Source organism: Acartia tonsa, chromosome 6, assembly GCF_053477335.1.
Source record: "Acartia tonsa isolate MP-2025a chromosome 6, ASM5347733v1, whole genome shotgun sequence".
In the NCBI taxonomy this organism is placed as follows: Eukaryota; Metazoa; Arthropoda; class Copepoda; order Calanoida; family Acartiidae; genus Acartia; species Acartia tonsa.
Genome location: NC_137265.1, coordinates 13,408,057 through 13,432,751, shown reverse-complemented (window position 1 = coordinate 13,432,751; position 24,695 = coordinate 13,408,057). Strand labels below are relative to the sequence as shown.

The 24,695-nt window shown below is 31.0% G+C and overlaps 1 protein-coding gene across 1 annotated transcript in view; it reads right to left on the bottom strand.

Moving 5' to 3' along the window:
- Nucleotides 1–24,695, bottom strand: part of LOC145322973 (uncharacterized) — a 207,016-nt gene that overhangs the window by 36,172 nt on the left and 146,149 nt on the right. The window contains exons 9-10 of the mRNA XM_080165361.1: nucleotides 16,574–16,656; nucleotides 15,167–15,488 (exon numbers count right to left, since the gene is read on the bottom strand). Coding sequence (XP_080021487.1) covers nucleotides 15,167–15,488; nucleotides 16,574–16,656 — 405 coding nt within the window. The remainder of the gene's footprint in view (nucleotides 1–15,166; nucleotides 15,489–16,573; nucleotides 16,657–24,695) is intronic.

Genomic DNA, 24,695 nt, shown 5'->3' with positions numbered 1-24,695 from the left:
TCCGATTTTTTTGATTAAGAGTTTTCATTAATTGAGTCATTTTGGATTTTCTACCTTTGTCCCTTCCTTTGAGAACTTTTTTGTAATTAAAAAGTTACTAGGGCTGTAATTTATTAACATCTTTTAGGCTTTAAGAAAAAATCTATAGTGGCTGTTTAATTTTAAATTTACAAAACATAATAAACTATCTTTTACATTTAAAGGGTTAACTGGTTAAAATCTAAAATTAGAGAGGGGTTATTACACCCCTCTAGGTGTCAATCACTTTACACCTCTAAACAACCTACTAAACAATAGTCTACAACCCCCTTAAAAAAACATCAAAAGGGCTGTCAAGGTAAAAAAGACACACACACCCCTTAACGCACCACCCTGAGAAAGCCCTATGCACGTCACTGCTTCAACTGAAAAATAATGCATCTTAAATTGTGCAAATGACTCTGCTAATTGCCATTAAACATTTGAAAAGAAAGATGTTAAACGCATAATTAAAGATAACTGTTAAATATTAATGTATTTTTAGATTCAGTTTAAAGACCAAAAGGAAACCCCTCTAACCCCACTAAAAATATATTTATTGATAAGCCTAACCCCTTACTTTAGAAGGGATTTTGTACATTAATGATTTGAATCTGACATGTTCATTTGAATTTCCAAAACTGCACACATCGTAATTATAATCTTAAATTAAGTATGTTAATAAATATTATATAAAATGCAACTTGCCCAGCTTAATTATCTATCTATCTATCTATCTATCTATCTATCTATCTATCTATCTATCTATCTATCTATCTATCTATCTATCTATCTATCTATCTATCTATCTATCTATCTATTTATCTATCTATCTATCTTTCTATCTACCTAACTGTGATAATCATATTCTAAAAGTCGTATGACAACCCTTTATTGCCAAGTCGTGGCTAGTTTAGGCTTTCAGTCACAATATTACAAGTGTCGCAACTATCAAGCCAAAAAATTGTTTGTACTTTATATTAGCACTTGAGGTAGGGACAAATTCGACCCCCTTCCATTTCTAGTTCTAAAAAGAATAATTTGAAAAAATTGGGTAGGTAACATTATCTCTTTAGAAAGTGAAGGTACCCACTCCCCAAAACTTTAAAAACCTTTCCAGGACCTATGAGAAGATACATTGTAAAGGAGAACCATTTCGGTCCAGCCGTCAGCGAAATCATTTGGTACACACAGATAGACATCCTGTTACTTTTATGTAAGGATGTAGATATTAAATATAGTTTTTATTGATAATGATTATTTTCTAAATTTTGAAATTATTCATTTTCTCGAAAGAAAAGTTTATAAACTTATGGTTAGGTATAAAAATAAAGTTCTCAAAATTAAAATACCTAAACACCAAAAATAAATCAAATTTGTTGACCTAAAAAGTATAAAATTTTGTGAAATGAAGACATCAAAACCAAAAGTGTCGGCAAAATCTCATTTTTCGCAAATGACCAACACCCCCTCCCCAAATCCTAATTTTAAATTTTTGAGGGGGGGGGGGGGGCTAGTGAGGGCTGTTAAGTTTGGGCAGATTTCTAAAGTAGAGCGGGGGGGGTTCTTGTGGTTCACTAGATAGAAATAGGATTCACCCCTCCCCCAAAAAGTGGCCAAAATGAAGCCTAAAGTGGCCAAAAACAACCAAACGACGACGGCTCCATATTTTGCAAAATTTCTTAAAATTTTGACACAATTTCAAAACGTTACCAAAATTACGCAAATTGCTGTTTTATCTTGTTTACAAAAATTCATATTTTCGATATTAAACTTATCGAAATGTGGAATTAAAATACAAGGATATGGATATAAAATTACTTGGATATTGCACCAGATTATCATGTACTCCGATAAAGTGATGCACACAGCAGGCTAAAACAACGATAACCCTATCCAGCCCTTTTAGCCTATCGCCTTCACTCTTACTGAATGAGCGAACGGACCAATATGATAAATTAGATCCATGCTGGCAAGCTAAATTGACAACAAATTTTCCCATGTTAATATATCCACGCATATCCTATATCCATGATTAAACTTCAGTTTCAATTCAATATTTTTATTTATTATACACCAATATCTTTTTTTTTGTAAATATGAATGAACACCCTGAGACTAAAATTATTTTTCCATAACAAAAAAGGTTGAACAGCCTAGAATTATGTTGATTAGTAAACTATAATATCTCATTTAGATCTAAGTTTTTAAATAATTTTTCCTTATCCTTACAAAACCGATTAAAATACTGAAAAATTATGTATAGCATCGTATTACAGACAATTGTCCACGATAATAAAAATAAAAATTAAAACAAGTTTTGTTTGCATATTCTTATTATTTTTCATTTTAATATCCAAAGAAAGCTGTCTATATTACGATGCGACAAATAACTATAATATCTAAATTATCAAAAGATTAGACTAAATTTTATAATCATTATGGAGTTGGAGCCCGGTCTAAAATCAATAGGTCAATTCTAACATTCGTTAATTGACGGTATGAGCTATCCGTTTTGAACGTATGGACAGACGAACACCATATGAAAGCCTAACAATCCTTTTTAGATAATCTATGCATTTGATTATATGAAATGGGGTATTTCGAATTAATATTCGCAAGCGCTATTGTAGTTTTCAATCTTTATGAAGACATTTTTTAAAATTTATTTTAATGTTATTATCTCGACACTGAAGCTGAATTTAAAAAGAAATGCATTTAAGATCAATATTCATTAGTCTAGCCTCTTTTAATAGTGCAATGCCTGTTAAATACAGTCTGTCCTTCCAACTGTTTGTCTCTTTAAAAAAAAAAACACATAATTTAAAGGAATACATTTTAGTGTTTAGTTATTATAATATTTTTGTGCTTCCAAAAGTGATTATTAATATGCGCTGAATCGGTAAGAACACCGGTAAGCAACATATAAAAAAAATATATAACGTATCGTATTACAGACACTGTTCTATGAAAAGAATTATCATAATTGACATTTTTTTCAGCCTAGGCCTTTAATTTATTATCCGCGGAAAGCTGACTATAATACTTCGATGCGAAAAATAACTATTGAAGTTTATTGCTAGGACAGTTAGGGTTAAATCTTAACATGCATAAAAACATGAACCTATACAAAGCTAATGGATACAGAAAACGTGGATATTGTGAAGGATTCTCGCAAACCCTGATAAAATGTTTCTCCCAGCTGGCTAATTTAATGTTACTCCCATTCTTCCCCTTATTGACTAAACCTCCACTGACCATGAAAAAACGTATTGTCGCAATATCCACGTATTGTATATCCATTGAGCCTATACAAAGATATACATTCACTTGAGAACAATATGAGTCAATCCTACAATAGACACGGCGTTTAAACCCCATCCACAGGGAAAGGGCATCCGAAGAATAATTTTATTGCCTAAAAATGTTCTATCCTTTTTTCATATCATATTTTTTTCTTTAATTGTAAAGAATTCTATTAACAACATGTCTGTCTGTGTGTAGCTTAGGATCTCGCTAACCGCCGAACCGATATGGTTCTTTTTCTTTCAGCAGAGTTTATCTGTAGGTCTAGATAGGTTTTTAACTATTTTAGGTTAGGGTCTTTCCTCCTTTCCAATAGAAAACAACCCCTAGAAAAATATAACACTCTACCCCTTATAATTTGTTTTATATCAACATCATTTGTGTATTAATGTAAAATTAAACTTTAGAGTAACTACCCCAATCCTCCTTGGAAAACCTCTTTTAAGTTCTTTACACCCCTTTTTATTTCATTCTTTTATTTATCTTTATTATTTTTCTCATTCTATTTTTCTTTCTCTCTTTCTATTTAAATTTTTAGTAGTACCTCTCTCTCTCTCTCACACACACTCTCTCAATCTATCTCTCTCTATATATATGTCTCTCTCAATCTATCTCTCTCTATATATATGTCTCTCTCAATCTATCTCTCTCTATATATATGTCTCTCTCACTGACTCACTCTCTTTCTTTTCTTTCCATAATTTCATATTGACATCAAAGTTATTTAAGATTAAATTAATGAACTCCAAAAGTTTAATAAAAGAAAAACTTTAATTAATCTTAATTCATTTTACATTGTCCTATCCCTTACTCTCTGTACAAGGCCCCGTATTTTCTTACGGCCAATTCAAAGCCTTTTATTTGAATATCTTGTCTTAGGAATTCAGGGATAAGGTAATGAAGGATCTATTAGTTACATAATATATGGTTTTGAGCCAAAATATAAAAAATATACGAATAATAAAATAAACAAGGATGACAACATCCATAAAAGCGAAGCACTGAAACTGTAGGACAAACGGACATTAACACTTTATAGTGTCTGAACTGAATAATCAGAATATAAAAGTATAAGATTCGAAGCAAAATTGTAAGTAAATTTGTTGAAAAACTACTTGATACAGGATAATGTTTATGGACATACTTACATCTTTAGGACTTGATTATAGAGTTGCTTTGCTTAAAATATTGGTCTTTGTTGTCCCAGGAATCAACATACCAAAAATCAGATCAAACGGATAATTAGATCACATAAAAATGTGTTGTTAAAAAAGTAGAAAAATCAACATGTTTAAAATGGACGTACGGACATTCTGGTAATGATTATAGAGTTGCTACGCTTTCTAAATCGTACCTAACTACTACAGTAATCACCATGCAAAGTTTGAAATCGATAGGACAATTCTAACATGCCTAAATTAACGAATAAAAGCTAACTATCTCGGACGGACGTACGGACGGACGTACGGACGGACGGACTGACGTACAGACGGACGGACCGACCCTAATTATAGAAAAGCTTCGCTTTTAAAAAGTTGATAAATAAAATTACTCCTTATGTAGATTACAATTAATTGTTGGAAAGTTTTGACACAACAACCAAACAGTAAATTTCAATGAAATTACCCAAATTAAAATTTGAGATACCAGTGTAATTTTTTACTTCAATGTGCCCTCCCTCCCTGAATATGATATTGTCTGCTCGGTTAAAAATGGGCCACAACAAATGTGAATACACGACTCGGGGGGTGTGACATCATTGCAACAAAGTTTCACAGGGATTTAAAGTGTGACATCATTGTAGCAAAGTTTCACATAGATTTAAATTATCACAGTCGTAAGGATTAAATTAATATTGGACTGTAAACTATATTAGTAAACGAAGTTATATAAGCACGCTCTTTAATTCATTAGCATAAAACTATTGAGTACTTATGATTAAAGCTTGTGTAAAAGGTTCAAACTAGCATCGTCTAAGCTTTCCAACCTAATATTTAAAGCTACAGAAAGGGTATTTTGTTTATTATCATTAGGTATAAACATCAAAATGAAAAGTATTTTTTTAATGCTTAATATTTTAAGTTATTTTCCTTCTAGTCGATTTTGATTCCTTGGTTTTTGATTTTAGAAAATGGGCTAAAACTGTACTATTATACTCATGTAAAGCTGGACTTTAGAAACAGGGTTCTGTGGGAACCCATTAACAATAATATAAAATGCAGATTTGATTTGATTCAACACTTAACCCTTTTTGTGGGGGGATTGGGAGGGGAGGGAGGGGGTTCCTCTTAGTTCTTTTGCTGGTCTATCATATTAGTTGTGTAAAATGAACCAGGGAGCTAAAGGGATAAGGTAATGGCCAATTAATTAATTTACTTCCTCAATGATGATACTCATACCCTTCTGTAGATTAAAATTAATAGTTGAAACGTTTAGACACTTAACATATCAATCCAAATTCAATATGCAACCTATAGTAAGCAACGCTTTCATCCTTGCGGTCAAAGAAGCCATCCAAAATCAAGATATATTTTAATATAATATAATGTAATGTATTTATACATACATATATATATTTTAGTTATGTAAAATCTCTGAAATGGCTTAGCTAACAAGTTAGAATCGAAGCGCTTAAAGTAGCTGTAAATAATTACAAACTACCCTTTTTCAATTTAAAAGGAAATACAATTTTAACTTTTTAATGGTCAATTTACAAGAAACAAAAAAGTCACTAAAAGACATTAAAATAACCAATCTCTGTTTTTTTACAAGTAGCAAATCTTCATTGTAACTAAAGTTGTATGTAGGTCCGTTTATCTTTCCTTTATAGACAACTAGCGGCTTCGCCCCTAGCCTCTAGGGGCTTTGCCCCAAGAGATAATAAATGGAAAATAAGAAATGTTTAATGGTAGATTTAAAAAATTCTAAACCCAAATTTAAAAACTGCAAAAATATTAGAAATCTTAAGGGATAAGAAAATGGACGATAAATTGATGCACATCCCCAATTATTATAAACAACAAATCCCCTTCTGTGTATTGATTTTATTGCTATAAAAGTTTGGAACTAACAAATAAATATTCAACAACAGAACCAAATGTTTTTAAGCCAATGAATAAGATAAATAGTTTGGGTATACTGTAACTTACAGTCCACCCTCCCTAAATATAATATTTTTTTTTTATTAAAGACAATAAAAATTTTTTTATTGTTGCGCTGCTTATGGACATAATTATACTCTTTTTAATGACATGGAAAAATAACAATTACAATAAAATATTAGATAATTAATGTATTTTTGATCCTATTGTATAATTATAATGTATTTTTTTGAATAAATGGTAAGTTAAAAGGCTTAGAATTATGGTTGTAAGTCTGCCAAATAGTTGGCATATCCCTATAATAAGTTAGTGGGCAATTAATCCCCCCCCCTTCTTAAGTTAACGTTATGAAAATCCTAAATGGGCTGGAATTATGAAAATTTAAAATAAAACCGCAACTAGGGAATTCGATGGTTAAAAAATGTGTTTGAATGAAAGCACCTCATGGGGTTAGAACCATGCAGGGTTTTATGGTTTATTGATTGAAATATTGGAACCATCCAATAAAAATTCAACAAACGTACTCAATTTTTTGAGGAAACGCATAAGAGAACGTGGTTACAAAGGTTTTGGCACCAGTGTTCTTTACATTAGGTTGTAGGATTTCTTCAAAGTAGCAAAGTAGGGTTGTCGACTCGTGAATAAGGGTAATTGTCCCAAAAATGCTATGTGCTGTATTTGAATGAATAGGAATAAATTTTATAAAATTATCAGAGCTAAACGGATCAGTATTTCAATTTAATTTTAAGTATACCATAGATTATACTGAACCCTTTTCCCATAGATATACATATTTGATTAGATGTATTATTATTCTAGTAGATACTTATACCTAATTTACATGTTGAAACCCAAGTAACGGGACTGTAAATTATTGTGGAACCCAAAGTTATTTCAAACGCGTAAACTTATTGGTTGCCTCACATATTTTGAATTTTATTGAATTTTTGTTGTTTGGTTCAAAACTAGCAGTTTCCCAAATTTTTATCTAGAGAAGGGGTAATTTTGCTTATCTTGGGAATGTACATCAATCTATCATTTGTTGTCTTATCCCACAAGATTCCTCAAGATTTTAAGGTAATATACTTACTTCTTTGCGTGTGAGATATTGTGCATATGAAATTTGAAGGGAATATGAGCGATTGAGCCAAGAAATTAGCATACTACTAAGTTTAGGGCTCCATACAATAATGCATGACCAACCCTTTAATTGAAAAACATTTGTATTGAGGTCCTATCTTATTTATCAAGAAAGTACCCAGAAAGACAAATAACACTTCGATTTCACGACCTTTGTCTGTTTGTCGTTTGCAAAATACAGTATTACCATCCTATTTGTAAAACATTTGCATATATAAAAAAAACCCTTTGATTTTGGTATTATTTGAAAAACACTGTACATGAATAAGTTGAGTTATTTTGCAGCTTTTGGACTGACCCTATTCCAGGGATCTTAAAGGATAAGACAGTGGACGATAGATCTATGTACACTCTAAATTGCTTTAATCAAATTACTCATTCTGTAAATTTAAAAAAATGGTTGAAAAGTTAAGACACTTAAATTTAAGCAACAAAAATAATATAATAAACGTACTTAAGGAAAAGTTGAAAGTACAACAATTATCTATCCATCGATTGAATAATCTACTTATTTATCTATTTCATCTGCAGGAAGGGTTGTGGCATTGGCTGTAAATTATACTAGAACCCAAAGTTTTAATACCAGGTTATTTTATTTGTTGGCTCAAAACTTTGGGTATCCTTATTAAATTTTGACTGGCATTGTTAAAAATGTTCAACCAAAGATTTTAATCTACAGAAGGTTTGTTTTTGTCATTTTCATTATTTGGAATTTCTATCAATCTGTCATCCATTGTCTTATCCCTTAAGATAATTGCTTATATGTGACACTTATGACAAATGTTGGCAAATTAAAGAGCTTAACTATCCAATTTGTGACCGACTAAAAGGGCTAATGGCGTGTATACAATTGCACTGAATTATTGTATTTTGTTATGTGTAGCAAAGTTTTTTTTGTCAATGAAAGTTTGAGTTATCCTTTTGGCAAAGCTTCATATTGGTGCCAGGAAAGTTTTGGGATATTTTGAATTTAAATCTTGGAATGGAATTACCTTTTTTCTGTCTCATCCCTCCCCTTCTGAATACAGAGCCTTTAGGTGCTAGTGGCACAGCCTTTAGTGATTATTTTTTTTAGACATAAGATGCCCAAGTGAATTTTACTTTTTTTGATTTTTTCTTTTGTAAGAGAACTTTTGTTTCATAATTGGGTTAAATTTGTCAGCCATAAAGAGAACAAAACTGCTTAAATACTTCAACAATTAGAGTGCACTTTCAGTGAGGGCAATGTCATAAAAACAGTGTAATAGAGAAAACAAAACTACTTAAATCCTTCAAAAATTTGATTAGAGTAAACTTTCAGTTAGGGCAATGTCATGAAAAAGCATCACAAAGATACTTACAATGCTAATAATGAATGTTTACAAACAAAATTACTTAAATACCTTAGAAATAAGACTTAAAAGTGTAATTTTAGTAAAAAATTAGGTTAGAAATCATTTTGTTTGTTTGTTTGATATTGTCTGACATTTTAAACTTTATACAGGGTTGCATTTGTTATAAAAATGTAACTTCTTTTTTTTTCAATGAAATTCAAGTAAATCTGTTAAAATTTTAAACCAATCCTTATCTGCACTTTAATGTATATTTTACTTATGTAAAAACTTAACAGACTCAATTAAGATTAGATAATTTATTCTAAGCAATGTGTGAAAATTCTTGTTCAGTTTTTACCAAACTTTTTATACAATTTATATTCAGGAATTGGGATATAGATAAAGTATCTTAAAAATTTAAGTATTCTCTCTGTAAAACTAACAACTAAGATGTTGACCTAACTAATTTTTTTTTGTAAATTAATTGGTTTTCTCTTAAATTTCTAAATATTCTCTCTTTAATACTAACAACTATTGTGTTGCTATAACTATCTATAATACAAATATTATATGAAGTACTTGGTAATCTTGTAAAATATCTAAATATTCTTTCTGTAATACTAACAACTATGATGCTGCCCTAACTATATTATATGAAGTACTTGGTAATCTTGTAAAATATCTAAATATTATCTCTGTAATATTAACAATTATGGTGTTGCCCTAACTATATTATGTGAAGCACTTGGTTATTTTGTAAAATATCTAAATATTCTCTCTGTAATACTAACAACTATGGTGTTGCCCTAACTATATTATGTGAAGTACTTGGTTATCTTGTAAAATATCTAAATATTCTCTCTGTAATACTAACAACTATGGTGTTGCCCTAACTATATTATGTGAAGTACTTGGTTATCTTGTAAAATATCTAAATATTCTCTCTGTAATATTAACAACTATGGTGTTGCCCTAACTATATTATGTGAAGTACTTGGTTATCTTGTAAAATATCTAAATGACTTCATTAAGTTTTTTGTGCTGGCAAATTATTGTGAGTAGCAAGTCAACTAGAACAATTATGATCATAAGTAGCGCAGCAATGACAAGCAAACATTATTTTGGACTAGAAAGGACAGTAAACTGTAATATGGTAGTAGTACTGTATTTTTCAGGAAGGGAGTGGACAATTGTCTGTAAATTATACAGAAATCCAAAGTGTCTTCTCTTTTGCGTTGGCTTAAAACAATGGGCACTTCCAGCTGTTGGTTCAAACTCAATGTCCAAGTTTATTATCCGTTGTCTTATCCCCTAAGATTCCTAGTATTTATATGAGTAATATGTGCACATTGTAGACTAAGTAAACGCTGTATTATTTTTGATCCGTAGAACAAGCAGACGAGCAAAAAAATCTAAAGTTTTAGAGCAGTTGCACAGCTGCCAAAAAGAATTTAGTTTCTAGGCCTATGTTAGAGAGTTCTTACATTGCTGTTTCATTTATATATTTTTGATTATTTCTCCCATAAGTTTGAAAAATGCCATTTGAACTAATATTTCTTACAAATCTTCAATCCACAATGTTTTGCTTTTCAAATATTGGTTTTATGAAATATTTTAAAAATTTGTTTTTGCTGTTTTTGAACTTCACAGCATATAAGTAAGTAGGGCCTTTTGTGCAGGTTAATTTAAATTGGGGGCAGATAAAATGGACTTGAATTCAGAGATTTAATTCAATTTCCAGTATGGCTTCGAAACCAATTAATATCCGCGGGATTAGAACTACTAAAAAATCATGTATAGCATCGTATTACATACAATTTTCCACAAAAATTCAAATAAAATCATTAGATTGATATCAAACTGGTTTTAATTTTATGATTTTTCATTTTTATATCCGTAGAAAACTGTCTATAATACGATGCGATAAAAAACTACTATATATATAGTTTTGGTGGTTAACTTCCTTTCGTTAAACCACCTTCTGAGAAAAATTTATAATGTTTAATATAAGAAAAATCAATCCATGTTTTGGTATAAATAATTTCGTGAAAGGTTTTGCCGTTTTACAATTTTATAGTATATATATGCAAAAAAAGAAGGGGTAATTTTGTTCATCATCCTTGAGAATGTATTTTGATTTATTGTTCATTTTATTATCCCTTAAGATCCCTGTCAAAATTAAAAAGTTAAAAAAAAGAACAAAAATACATTTGCATTACTTAATTACATCAGGAATGTTAAAAATTGAAATCAAATTACAATATAATTTTAAACAGCGCAGCCACTTCTCAAGTGGGTGCCGTTTTAGGGATATTAAGGGATAAGACAATGGACAACAAATTGAAAAACGTTACCAATGATGATAAACAAAATAATAAATCTATCCATTATTCTATCCGCAGAAACACATATTTATCTACGTATTATCCATCCATTAATCTATTAAAATCTCTTTTTGCTGATGGACGGAGCGGACTATAGTACTATAAATAATAGGGTTGGCAATCCGTATCCGAATCCGGGATCCGGAATCAGCTTAAGTTTTAGCCAATTTTGGAATCCGAAATCCGTTTTTTAATAGCGGATTCGGATTCTTAATTGGTTGGCTAAAATTAGCGTCTTGAGTTTTTTTTCTTTCAACTCCGCCTTTTTGAGGGCAAATATTATCATCATTATACATAATATCTTTTAAAATTCTCGGAAGTGAATTATAGAGAACACCAAGAACATTATTTCTTATTACATATGTAGCACTTAAATTTTTTAATTTAAAAGAAATATTGTTAAAATCAGGAATCCGCCATTTAAGAATCCGGAATCCGCGGGAATTCGTCTTTTTTTGGACGGATTCTTGTAAGAATCCGAATCCGAATCCGGTCAAAAAATTTGACGGATTGCCATCCCTGAAAATAACCTTATTTTTTAACCTGTTTTTGTTTCTCTGCCTAAAAACAAATATCGTCCTTGTTTTTAAATTTTCAAAATTTTGTCTAAAAATATTTACATTTTGTCATTGTAATAATAAGTAGGAGAAATATTTGTTGGCTTAAAAACTTTGGACACTTTTATCAAATCTTGAAGGGGTGATCAATATACATCAATTTATTTTTAATTGTCTTATCCATTAGGAAAAATCTTTTATTCAAATGCCTTATCCCTGCTACCCCTGAACACAAATAAATAGTAATTAAACATAATTCTTTTTAAGTACCTAGAAGTAGATAAAACATTCCCAGTTAAACTTTGATATTGTTGTTACATCAACAAAATAATATGGCGTCTAATTAGATTATAGATTACGTACCCAAAGTTTTATAACCACTAATATTATTATATGTTGGCCTAAATTTTTTTATACTGAATTTTGAATTTTGATTGGTTGATTTCAATGATTTCCAAACAATAATTTTAATATACAGAAGGAGAAATTTTGTCTATTTAGATATTTTTTTAACAGAACTACTGCCTAATAATAGCAATATCAAAATTTGTTAGCAACAAAATTCTACCACGATTAACAGGATCAGAATAAAACATTTGCATAAGATGTAATTTTAGCTTTTAAAAAAGTATTTTCTTTTAAGAAGAATTTCGTAGAAACCTAAATCTTTTTTTCAAGAACAATTGCATATTTTTTAACAAAACATTAAAAGATGGCAAAATCCAGGGATCTTAGGGGATAAGACAATGGACGATAAAATTATATACATTTCCATTGATAATAAACAAAATTATCCCTTTTATAGATTGAAATTATCGGATGTTTAAAAGTTTGAAACCAACCAATCAAAGCTCTACAAAAGAATCCATAATTTTGGCCAACTAATAAGATTGTAAGCTTTAGGCACCAGTGTAATTTACACCCCAATTTTTTTTTTAAGTTAATTTTCTTTTGGTGGCATATCTCTGATATTAAAAAGTCTAATTTTAATGCAAAAAAAAGATTAAGGTGTTTTAAATTTTGCATTTTTGATACAACAAATTTTCTGCAATAGTATTATTACAAAAAAATATATAAAAAATTGCCTATAACTTAGATTACCTTATAGAACTTTCTGAGACATTTAAACTTTAAATAAAAAGCAAAATGAATGATTATTTTAATAACTGATCTTTGCTATTTAATAGTGAATATTTTTGACACACTGTATGAACGTGATATTAAAAGTTATTTTAGTAAATTTTAGCGCAAACGTTCTAGCCGTGTGTTATTAACGCAAAACTTTTGTCTAGAAAAAACAAGGAACATTCATGTACATAAGTTGCTCAGCTATAACAATATTATTGCCTTTTAATTTAAAGGGTCAATAGATTCAAGATGTGAAATTTAATTGTAAATCGCGTTCACTTTGGCGTGGTTTTATATATAAAATTTGATTGGATTTTATTATTTGCATTGTCAAAACTTCTCCATTAATAATCTAATCAACAGGATCAGTAAGAATTTTGCTAAAGTCTACAATATAATAAAAAAGCAAATAATAAACTATATCTGTTTCTGTATTAATAACAGGCAGGCATACAGACACACGTACAGACAGGCCCTAATAAAGAGTAGCTGTGCTAATAAAATTTGTTTGATTGGCAGAAGGGCCACTTTTAAAGTCTAGATTAGATTAGTTTCAGACTAAATTTAGGGGATGGAGGGATACTTAATACAAGATAAATTTATATAATCCTCCCCCCCTCCCACCCAAAAAAACTGAATTATTTATGGATTAAATTTAAGTGTGATGGAGGAATTGTTAATGGAAGATGAAAGCTCAAAAAATAAATGAAGCTCTTTATAATACTTTTCGCCAAAGTATCCAGTCATTTTAGAACAATGGATTATTCTAATATGACGTCATTGGGGACATTTCAGCCAAAAGTTTTTTTAACTAATCCCCTTTTTTTATAGCAACTATAAACAGCTTCTAGATAGAAAAGGGGGATAAAAAATAATAGTTTTAATCCTTTTTTCAACATGTCAAGTTTCAACAACAACAAAAAAATGTTTTTGTTGAAAACTAAACAATTAAAAATTAAATGTTTGATGTTTAAATAGACATTTTGTCTGTTTTTTGATTGCCATCATAACAAATAAAGTTAAAGCACCATGAAAAATCTCTGTTTGTGCCTAGTAGAGCTAAAATAGACTTTTTTAGATATACTAAAGTATTAGAATATGTGTGTGTTTGTGTGTCTATTAAGATCCCGAAAACGGCAAGCAAACAAAACCAATATAGTTTCCTATGGTACCCAAAGTTTTATTATTATTCATTCTCTCAATAAATTTATTAAATTCTGGGTACTTTTAATAAAAGTTTAATAGAAAGGATTTTCATCTACAGAAGGGGTAATTTTGATTTTCATAATCGGGAGTGTACATCACAATTTACAATCTATTTTCTTATCCCCTAAGTCCCCTGTTTGGCAGTCTAAAATACGTCTATTACCCCCTTTACTAACAAAATATAGAACAAAACAAAAGCTATATTGATCCATGAAATATGTGAGGCCGAATTAGAAAAAAGTTTTTGTCATTTTTTATCGCGGAGCTACTATATAACTTTGTGTGTGTATTTTTTTTGTGCGTATTAGGTATTAGACCATGGCCAATGAATTGATGTACATGATAAACAATACTACCCATTCTGTAGTTTACAATTAGTTGATGAATCGTTTGAACACTCAACTTTATTAACCATCCAATCAAAATTCAATAAAAGTCCCCAAAGTTGTTAAGTCAATGAATAAGAAAACGATATCATTTTGAGGACTAAAGTAATAAACAGCCCAATGTCCTCTCTATACCTGGGTTTTCGGCTTGGGGTGCATAATAGCCTAATAAATTTCTAGATCTTCACACACTCACTCACAACCTTATAGATTAAGATAAATATAGTGTTTTAACATGTAAAAAAGCTTCGCTTTAAAACAAAATTAAATGATTATCCTTGTTGTTGTTTTATTTCTAAACTACGGAAGCAGTTTTATACATATAAGAATCAATAGTTTTTTTTTATAAGGAGAGGACTAAGCAAGGATATTTAGGGATAAGACAATGGAGAATTAATTGATGTAGTACACCAACGATTATAATAAACTTGTAGATTAATTTTATTATTGGAAAAGTTTGGACAATGAAGTTTATTACAACCAATTCAAGTATTGAAAAAAGTACCCAAAGTTTATTGTGTTTATAAAACTTTGGAGACCAGTATGATTTATAATCCAATGTCTCCTCTGTCCCTGGGTAGGGCTAATTGCTTTTGCCCCAATTACAATAAACAAAATTAACCTTACCTGGGAATAATCAAGATTTTCCAGCTTCGGTGATGAATCCATGTGTGCCCGCACTAGCGCGGTTATCAGTGCTACGGGTGGCGAATTCGCTACGTCAATCTGGTTGCGCGGCTTTGTCGGCAGGCGGCCGCGCCGCCCCTTGAGGCTATCCGTGCGGACGACCTCCTTCACCATGCCGACGGCAAGGCACTTTTGGAAGCGGCAGAATTGGCAGCGGTTGCGCCGCCGCTTGTCCACCGGGCAGTTTTTGTCGGCGAGGCAGACGTATTTGGCTGACTTCTGGACGGTGCGCTTGAAGAAGCCCTTGCAGCCTTCACAGGTCCTAGAATAGATAATTAGGTTAGGTTAGGCAGAGTAAGGTTCATGAAGCCCCACATGGTATCAACATTTTTTAGAGTTTTTCAGATTATAAACAAATAGATAGATAAAAAGATTGTTTTTCTTCTATATATGTAAATTTGTAAATTGGCTCCAGTTAATAATATTTTGACAGTAGAACAGCACTAACAATCTGTAAGCACCAATAAATCAAGTTACAAGAAAATGGAAAACGCCCAAAAAACTCTGTAAAAAATCCATATATAAAAGTAACAGGGTGTTGTGTGAGTCTATTTGGCTGTACCTAAAGATCTCACTAGCCAATGGAACAATATTGCAATGTTGCTTTTCATAGATCTTGGGAAGTTTTATAAATATTTTGGGGGAGATAACTAACACCCTGCCAAGAGAAATCGCCACTAGAAAATTACCTCCTAAGTTTTTTTTGAAACTAAAATTTAAACAAAATAGGAAAAATGTTATTGATTCTTTGATCAGTCAAAAATCAAGGAAATTTTCAAAAATGAGATTTTTTTACAGTGTAAAAATAAAAAAAAAAAATATTAAAAAAACGATGCATTATATCTTTCGTTAAAGTCACAAATAAAAATATATATATATACTAGCAGCTGTGACCCTAGCATCTAGAGGCTATGTGTAGGTGGGGTAGTAAATGCAGAAAGACAGCCTAAAAGTAAAACCATTCCAAGAATTGAATCTGAATATAGAATAGCATAAAACCATCACAAGACCTATGTGAAGCTTACCTAAAACAGAGAACCAAATCGGTTTAACTGTTATTTCGATTTTAAGCTTCAGACATTAGAGTAAAACACTAGAGGAAGAAACCTTGTGCAACCCTTCTATTGGGTCATTGAAAATCAACCAATGGTGTCGATTATATTAACACAGCCAAGTATGTTAGAATTTAGAAGCAGACGAAAGAGGTCTTTGAAAAAGAAAGGGAGGTAGTTTTATGTATATATATCTATACTATAGATCTGTTCTTCATACAAAAAATCCTTACTACATATATATCATAGAATAGGAAGCTAGAAAATGAGTAACGTGACAGTGATATATAATTACCTGACGCCGTAGTGTTGACACGCGGCATTGTCGCCACATACAGCACATTGCAAACTCGCCACGCCCACGCCAGATCCGCCCATCTGAAAATATTGATTTTATTAGATAAATGGATAAATAGATTAGAATCAATAGATTGATTGAGGGGGATTAATAATATATATAAAATTTATATATTTATATTGATATAAAGCTAAAATGATAGAAATGGAATAGCCCATAGACGATAAGTTAATGTACATCCTCAATAATAATAAACAAAAATACCCTTTTTCTAATTCAAATTATTGCTTGATAAGTTTAGTCACTGGTTGTTGGTTGCGGATGTCTTTTGCAAGGATATGTGCAAATATAAATAATTGCGACACTAAATTTAGAGATAGAGCGATAGTCAAACAAGCAATATGTAAGAGAGGAAGGTGACATTGGAATTAACATCACACTGGTACCCAACGTTAAATAACTTCGTCATATTTTGAATTTTTTCAAAAACTTTGGGTACTTTTATTAAATTTTTCTGGTTGACTGGGAACTATCCAAATTTTTCAACCAATAGGAAATACTGCATTTTGGGTGATTTTGAAGATAAATATCAATTTATCGTCCATTGAAATGAAATATTTGGTGAAAGATTAATTCATAATCCATTGTCTTATCCCTGTATCCCTGAAGTAAAGTATCTTTATCTACTTAGATTTTGCATGGTCAATCATAAATTTGGATAAAGATACTTTAATTTAAACTAACTCTGTCAGGGATAAAGGGAGTGGTGATTTAACAAACACAAAAGAAAACCAATCAGAGGTGGAATCTTTAAAAAAAATCTGCAACGCTGCCTCAATAAAATTGTTTCTGTGAAAAAATCCTCCACAATCACATAAAAATCTACAAAAATTAATAAAAAATCTTATTCTAATATCACTTCTATGTTTTTATTTAACTTTTATAGATTTTTTTATGTAATTTTAGAGGATTTTCACAAAAAAAAACAGTTTTAGTGAGGCAGAGATGCAAAAGGTTAATCAAATGAAAATAATAAAAAAATCAAGAATGGTAGATTTTTCTTTCTTTTATCCATCCCTTTATTCATGGTTTAATCCAAACCTATGAGCTTTTTTAATGGTGTCACTTTTTTAAAATGTAGAGGTAGTTCAATGAACAGGATGCATAACTGTGCGGCAGTGGGGTGTAAGAGGGTGTCAACACCCTCCTAAAATTAGAAATTAGATTGGCCTATCTTCATCTTTTTTAAAACCACACAAGATTTCACAACAGTACATATTTCTCTTTTTTAGAGAAGCTTTAAATAAGTTCCTTGAAGGTTTTCAAGCTTTTTTATAATTTTTATTTACTTCAGATTTATTTTCCTTATATGAATTGATTTTCTATACAGACGTGTTAAGAAAACCCCAAATAGATTGCCAAAAAAATGTTATAATCTATCTATCTTTCTATATATAGTGATCTATCTATCTATCTCACCTCCTGCCCTCCCATACTGAGCTACTAATGGCCCAGTAAGAGCATATTTATTTAAAACCAAGGATAACTTAGATCAATTATATCCATAAGTAGCGCACCAATAACTTAGCTTATAAAATCACAATTGATAAAGTAGACACTTTCTCTTATAATTGTGAATTAATTACAATGGTAAATCAAAATTATATCAAATCTTGATTGGTTGGTTAAAACTAGCATTGTAAAAATATTAAGATTTGAAGGTATATTCCCCTTATTCTCTGGAAAAAAAAAATATTAAATTTCAACATAAATCTATTTAACAACTTCATAAATCAAAAACCTGAAAATTAATTGTAATAATGTTTCTTCAAAGCTGAAACGGAAATTTCTATTTAACACTCTTAACCCCCCCCCCCCTTTTTTATAAAATAATTGAGGTGGAGGGGGGTGTTGTCTGCCCCCGGCTAATTGGGGTTAAGTAATTCAGACATCCGCCTTTTTTTCATTGCAAATTTTGTATGTTTTTACTGTGATGCAAATTAAGCTACTTTATGATAGGAAAACGTCCGTACGTCTGTCCGAAAGAATGAATGAGTAAATAGATTAAAATAACCATTATTTCTTTGTTTAGTGACGGGTTATAAAAACTTAATGATATTAGAGGATTAATATACGATTCTGAAAGATTTCTAGAAAGTAAAAATCGGTTCTTTTGCGGACTTTTGACTCAGACATTTTGCCCATACTAGGGAAGGAGGGAAAATGGAAGTATAATTAATCTACATCTCTTTCATTCCCCTAATATTTAGTATTACAATACTATCGAGGAAGATTTATTGATAGTTCATTGTTCTATCCCTCCTAAAAACAACATTGAGGTATAGTCCCTTTCGTGACATCGCAATTGGGCCAATTACCTAACCCTGTGGGGCAATCACCTGACCCAATATAACCTAACCTAACCTAAAATAACCTATAAAAAGCCATTTTAAAAATACGACAAATCGCCCCTTAAGGTGCGATGTCACGAAAGGGACTATTCCCCAACATTGGACTGTAAATTATACTGGTACCCATTTTAAAAAAAAATTTTTGTTTGAAATTTTTATTGAATAATGATTTGTTGATAGCAGGGCTCAAACTTTTCAACCAGTAATTCTAATCTACTAAGGTAATAAATTAGCTTATCACCATTGCGGATGCAAATCAATTTAGCATCCATTGTCTTAACCCTTAAAATCCCTGGGTCTTTACAAATGAGATCGTAGTACGGTCAATTTGGCTGGCAATTATACGATGAAATTGAACATTAAATCATTTTAATAAAACACAATTTATAATGTCTAATTATCTATATGTATATTAATTTAATAAATAATAAAGCGGTTGCATGTTTAAATGTTTGTTTGTTATTTAGAATCTCTTAAACGACTCACTGCTAAAAAGTGCCCAATGTTTTTAAGCCAATAAATAAGATAAAAGTTTTTTTTATGCTTTGGGGACCAATAGAATTTACAGTCCATTTCCCCTACAACTCCTTAGAAGTCTCAAAGTCATACATAGCACTTTAAGATGATTAAAGTCACTCAACAGATTATGACGTCATACGATAAAATAACCAATGAGAGGCCAGCATAAATTTTACCATTGGTATACAATTACAGTGTATACTGGCCTCTCATTGGCTATTCTATCGTATTACGTCATAATTTGTTGAGGGACTTTAATCATCTTCCTTGAAATTTTATAATTATTTTTTTTTTAAACAAAAGAGTTTAAAACTGCTAGAAATTTAATTAGTTCACTCCAAAAATTATAATTATTGTTTAAAAAGGGATTTTACGGGATAAGACAATGAACGATAAATTGATGTACATCCTTAATAATAATAAAAAAAATTAATTAGTAATTATTAACCAAAGTTGATTTGTTTGATAAAATTCACTAATCTCATTAATAAGAAAACGAGTTAATAAAACTTTGGGTACCAGTATAATGTACAGCTCAATGTCCCCTACTTCCCTGATGATAAAACTCTGTACAAAAGATTGGAAGAGAATCAATTAAAGAAAACAAACATCTTCAATTCGAATCTGAAAGGTTGTCAGCGGGTGGCCACCCTCGGCTAACAGGGATTGATATCATGTAAAACATTTTCCAGTATGACTTCTAAACCTATTAATATCCGCTGGATTAGAACCGGTTCTAAACCATATTAAAAAATCATGTATAGCATCGTTTTACTGACAATTTTCCGCGAATATTAAAATATATTTGTAAAATTAAAAATATTTTTCTTATTTTCTATAATTTAGGAAAGCTTCACGTGGGGGTCAGGATGGTTTTAATCTAATTTCTCCCCTGGTTAAAAGGGACACAGAGCTCTAGTTTTTTAAATGGCTACAAAATTATCAAATAGTTGCTTCACCCCTAACCTCTAGAAGAGGGCGGGGTCGGGGAGGTCAGGACAATGACCTAAAACTACCCCAAGACATTTCTAAGCCTTCCCAAAAAATAATCAATATTCGAACCTGCCATTTTGGAGATCTTTAGCTTTATGCAAGAAAACCTTACTACTTTACATTATAGGAGAGTTAAGAACTTAAGATACTTTGAGTTTTTGTTAAAACCTATCCCAAGACGGAACAACAAAAAAGCAATTTTGAAAATGTAAAGCTAGTTTAATAATACATAAGTGGAATAATAAAAGGATATATTATATCTATAGAATGAATAGTATTTCATATGGGGAGCAAAGCATCTTAATGATTTACTGCTAGTAATATTTAAGGACATATTGTAGATATAGAAACTAATTTAATGTATTTACACTCTAAAGATAAAAACATAGATAGACAACCAGGTTGATAGACAGACAGACAAACACACAGACAGATAGGTATACAGACATGCAAATATATATATTGATAGATGGACAGATGGACAAACTGACAGACGGGCATTCAGTTGACTAACAAACGGATGGACAATAGACATACAGACAAAAAACAACTTATTGTATGGTCAGACAGACAAATATACTGACAGATAGACAGAAGATAAATAACATGTGTAGACGAACAAACAGACAAACTAACATACAGACAGACAAACAAACTATATTGTATGAAATAAACAACGTACACAACACAAATAGAAAGACAGACAAATTAAATGCTGCATTACAAAAAAACGAATATTGCGATGTAAAAAGTCATTCTTGTTTTATTCTATAAATGTATGCTCTTAAAATATGAATTCAAATCTAAGATACAATGAAAAAAGATACATATAAATACACTAAAAAAATATCCTCTCACGAATCAAGTTTAAATAGATTTTTTTAACAATCTTTCATATGAAAGGAAAAATTAAAAAAAATTTTCTTAAAGTAGATAGCAAAGACTTCCTTACTCTTTTGAGCGAAACCGTTCTAAAAGTTTTCAATAAAGTTGTCTTAGTTAATCCTATATGTATAACTAGCGGATACGTCCCTAGCCTCTAGGGGCTTTGCACCAAGATGTTTGATCAACCTGATTTTTCATTTGGGGGGGGGGGTGTCCCATCCCCCCAAGAAAATAGCTTAAAACCATCTCAGGAACAGTTGGCATATTCTCTGAAAGGTAGAGCCCAATCGGTTCAGTGGTTACTGAGATCTTAAGCTTCAGGCGGACAGACAGACATCGTTCTACTTTATATTATAGATATAAAATGGTAAGGTTTTTGGTTAGTATTTTAGGATATCACAAACCGAATCTTAGATTTAAGGTCCCAAGAAGGATTAAGGCTATATTTAAATTCAAGTCGTGATTAATTCTCTGCCCCCAACCTCCAACTGTAAATGCAGAGCCTTTAGATGCTAAGGGCGCAGCCGCTACAAAAATGTTTAGAGCCTATATTGCTTACTTTTACTTTTTTGCTGTTATGGAAATTTTAATTGTTTAAACTAAGACCACGACTTTAAATGAAGTTTTAATTGTTTTATAATATGAGGAAAATTGAGTAAATTTGGTTGGAAACAATAAAACTGAATATTACACATAATAAGCCAGGTTTAAAGTGATTAAAATCGCACCATGACAGTAGAAGGTTAAGCTAAAAAGCCTGGTATTGTGCTGTGATAATAAATGAACTAAATTATTTTGATCCTGTTAAGCTTGATGGCATCATTATGACATATTGTAGACTTTTAGTTAAGATGTTATTTGCTAATATACAATAAGTACAAAATATACGTGTATATTATGACAGAGGAAATTAAACGCCAATATAGCAACCTATATTGTCGCCAATATAGGTTGCTAACATGGATATCATCCAGTAATAGGGGAGGGAATGGGGAAAGGGGGTGGATGGATGGTCGCTATTTTAGCCATCTGCAATTTTTCTTTATTGATGTAGGTTTCAAGTAATAATAAATCCATTACAAGGCAATACAATATCAAAAAGTGTTTGTCGATATTGTAAAAATTGGTCATATTTGACGATTTTTTCGCTATATTTAAAAAAAAAGTTTATTTTATGGTATTTACGTCGACATGTGGTCCAACATTGATATGACTAATGTAAGCAAAAGTAACATTATCGACATAAATGATAAATATAAAATATCAACACAAGGGTTCCTCATCTAACAGGGAAGAACCACGTTATACAATGCTTTGTCTTATTCTTTGATTATCCAAAATTCAGAATTAAAATCCAGGGAGGAAGGGAGTGGACATTGGTCTGCAATTTTATTCTGGTACCCAAAGTTTCGTAAACACGTTGTCTTATTCGTTGACTTGAATTTTTTCGAGAACTTTATCAACCAATAAATGTCCAAACTTTTCAAACAATGATTTAAAACTAGACAAGGGGTAATTTAATCTGTCATCATTGGAGATGTATAACAATTTATCGACCATTGTCTTATCCCTTAAACTTCAGAATCTTATTACTATACCCACAGGCACTGTAAAAAAAGTGGTGAGACTTGATTTCCGCAGGAATTATCAGAGATAAGACAATTGGCGATTGATTTACATCTTCAATGATGAAAGATAAAATTATCCTTCTGTAGATTTAAATTATTGGTTGAAAAGGTTTAGACGTTAATAGTTTGAAACAGCCATTGAAAATTTGATAATAGTACCCACAGTGTTTAATTTAACGAGTAATATATAGTTTTATAACACTTTGGGTACCGGTATAATTTACAGTTCAGTTCAGTTTATTAACAGTGGAGGCTACTTTCTTTAGGAGGCTATTTTGTCCGGAAGCTACTTTGTCCTGAAGCTACTTTGTCGAAGCTACTTTGTCTGAAGCTACTTTGTCCGAAGCTACTTTGTCCAAGATCCCCATAAATAAATATGAAAGGGTGGAGTTTCAGTGGCTGTAATAATATACGGTTTTATGGTCTATTTATAATGTGATGCCTAAGCGAAGGTAAAGACACACCAAAAAAAATGTTTTGGTATTTACCATTTCATTTTAAATGGAAACATGTTTAACCACCTTATTGTTTTTTTTTCTTCGCGTAGCAACTCTATGATTCATGGGTGGGGGGGGGGGGGGCATTGGACTGTAATTTATACAAGTACCCAAAGTTGTATGAATACTTAAAATTTTGGATACTTTTATAATATCTTGATTGGTTGTATCAAAACTGGCAGTGTTTAATATTTAAACCAATTTTCAGACTAACGTTGATATAGGTTTCTAAAAGAAATACTGAATGCTGGACACAATTTGACGTAATAATCAGATAAACGTCCTTCTTTAACTATTACTTTTAAAGGGGGAGGGGGGGGGGGGGGAGGTGGTCAGTTGATCCATGAAAAAAAAATGTTTCCAAAAAATGTATCTTTTGCCCCGCTCGCGCGTTTTGGAAACGAACGTCTAGGCGTAATTTTATACTTGGAAGTGAGATTTATATTATAAATATTAAATCCAGGGAAATTAAGGTATAAGACAACAGACGAAATATTGATATACAGACTCAATTATGATAAACAAAGTTACCCCTACTGTAAAGTAAAATTATTGGTTGATCGACCAATCAAAATCTAGTAAAAGTACCAAAAGTTTTTACGCCAACGAATTAGAGTTAATTATTAAACGTTGGGGATCAATATAATTTACAGTCCAATGCTCCCTCCTTCCCCAAGTGAATCATATGTTTGTATGTTATATAAAATCTCGTAAAGGAAGGGGTGTAATTTTAAATATAACAAGAGCTGGATCTTTAAATCATTTTAGTGGTGAGCCAGATCTGGGTGAGCCGAATTTCAGTCAATCACAGCGCGGTATTTCATAAAATGCTGAGCTCTCATTGGTGAAAAGTTGGCTCACCCCGATCTGGATCACCACTAAAATGATTTAAAGATCCAGCTCAGGACAATTATTTACATAAGTATCGCAGTAAGAACAAAAGCAATCTTGTAACACGATTTGCCAATAAATCACAAAATATGATTGTTTTTTTTTATATAAACTAATGCATTATTTTTATATTGAAGCTAAATTTATTCTCAGAAAAATTATCCGTCCCCCCTTTTTTTTTTACAGTTGATTCGTTATTGTGGAAAAAAACTAAACAATTATTAGCTTATTAAAATTGTATGACGTTTTTGTATGTTTGTCAATGTACTTTTCTCGTTCATTGTAGCGAAGCTAC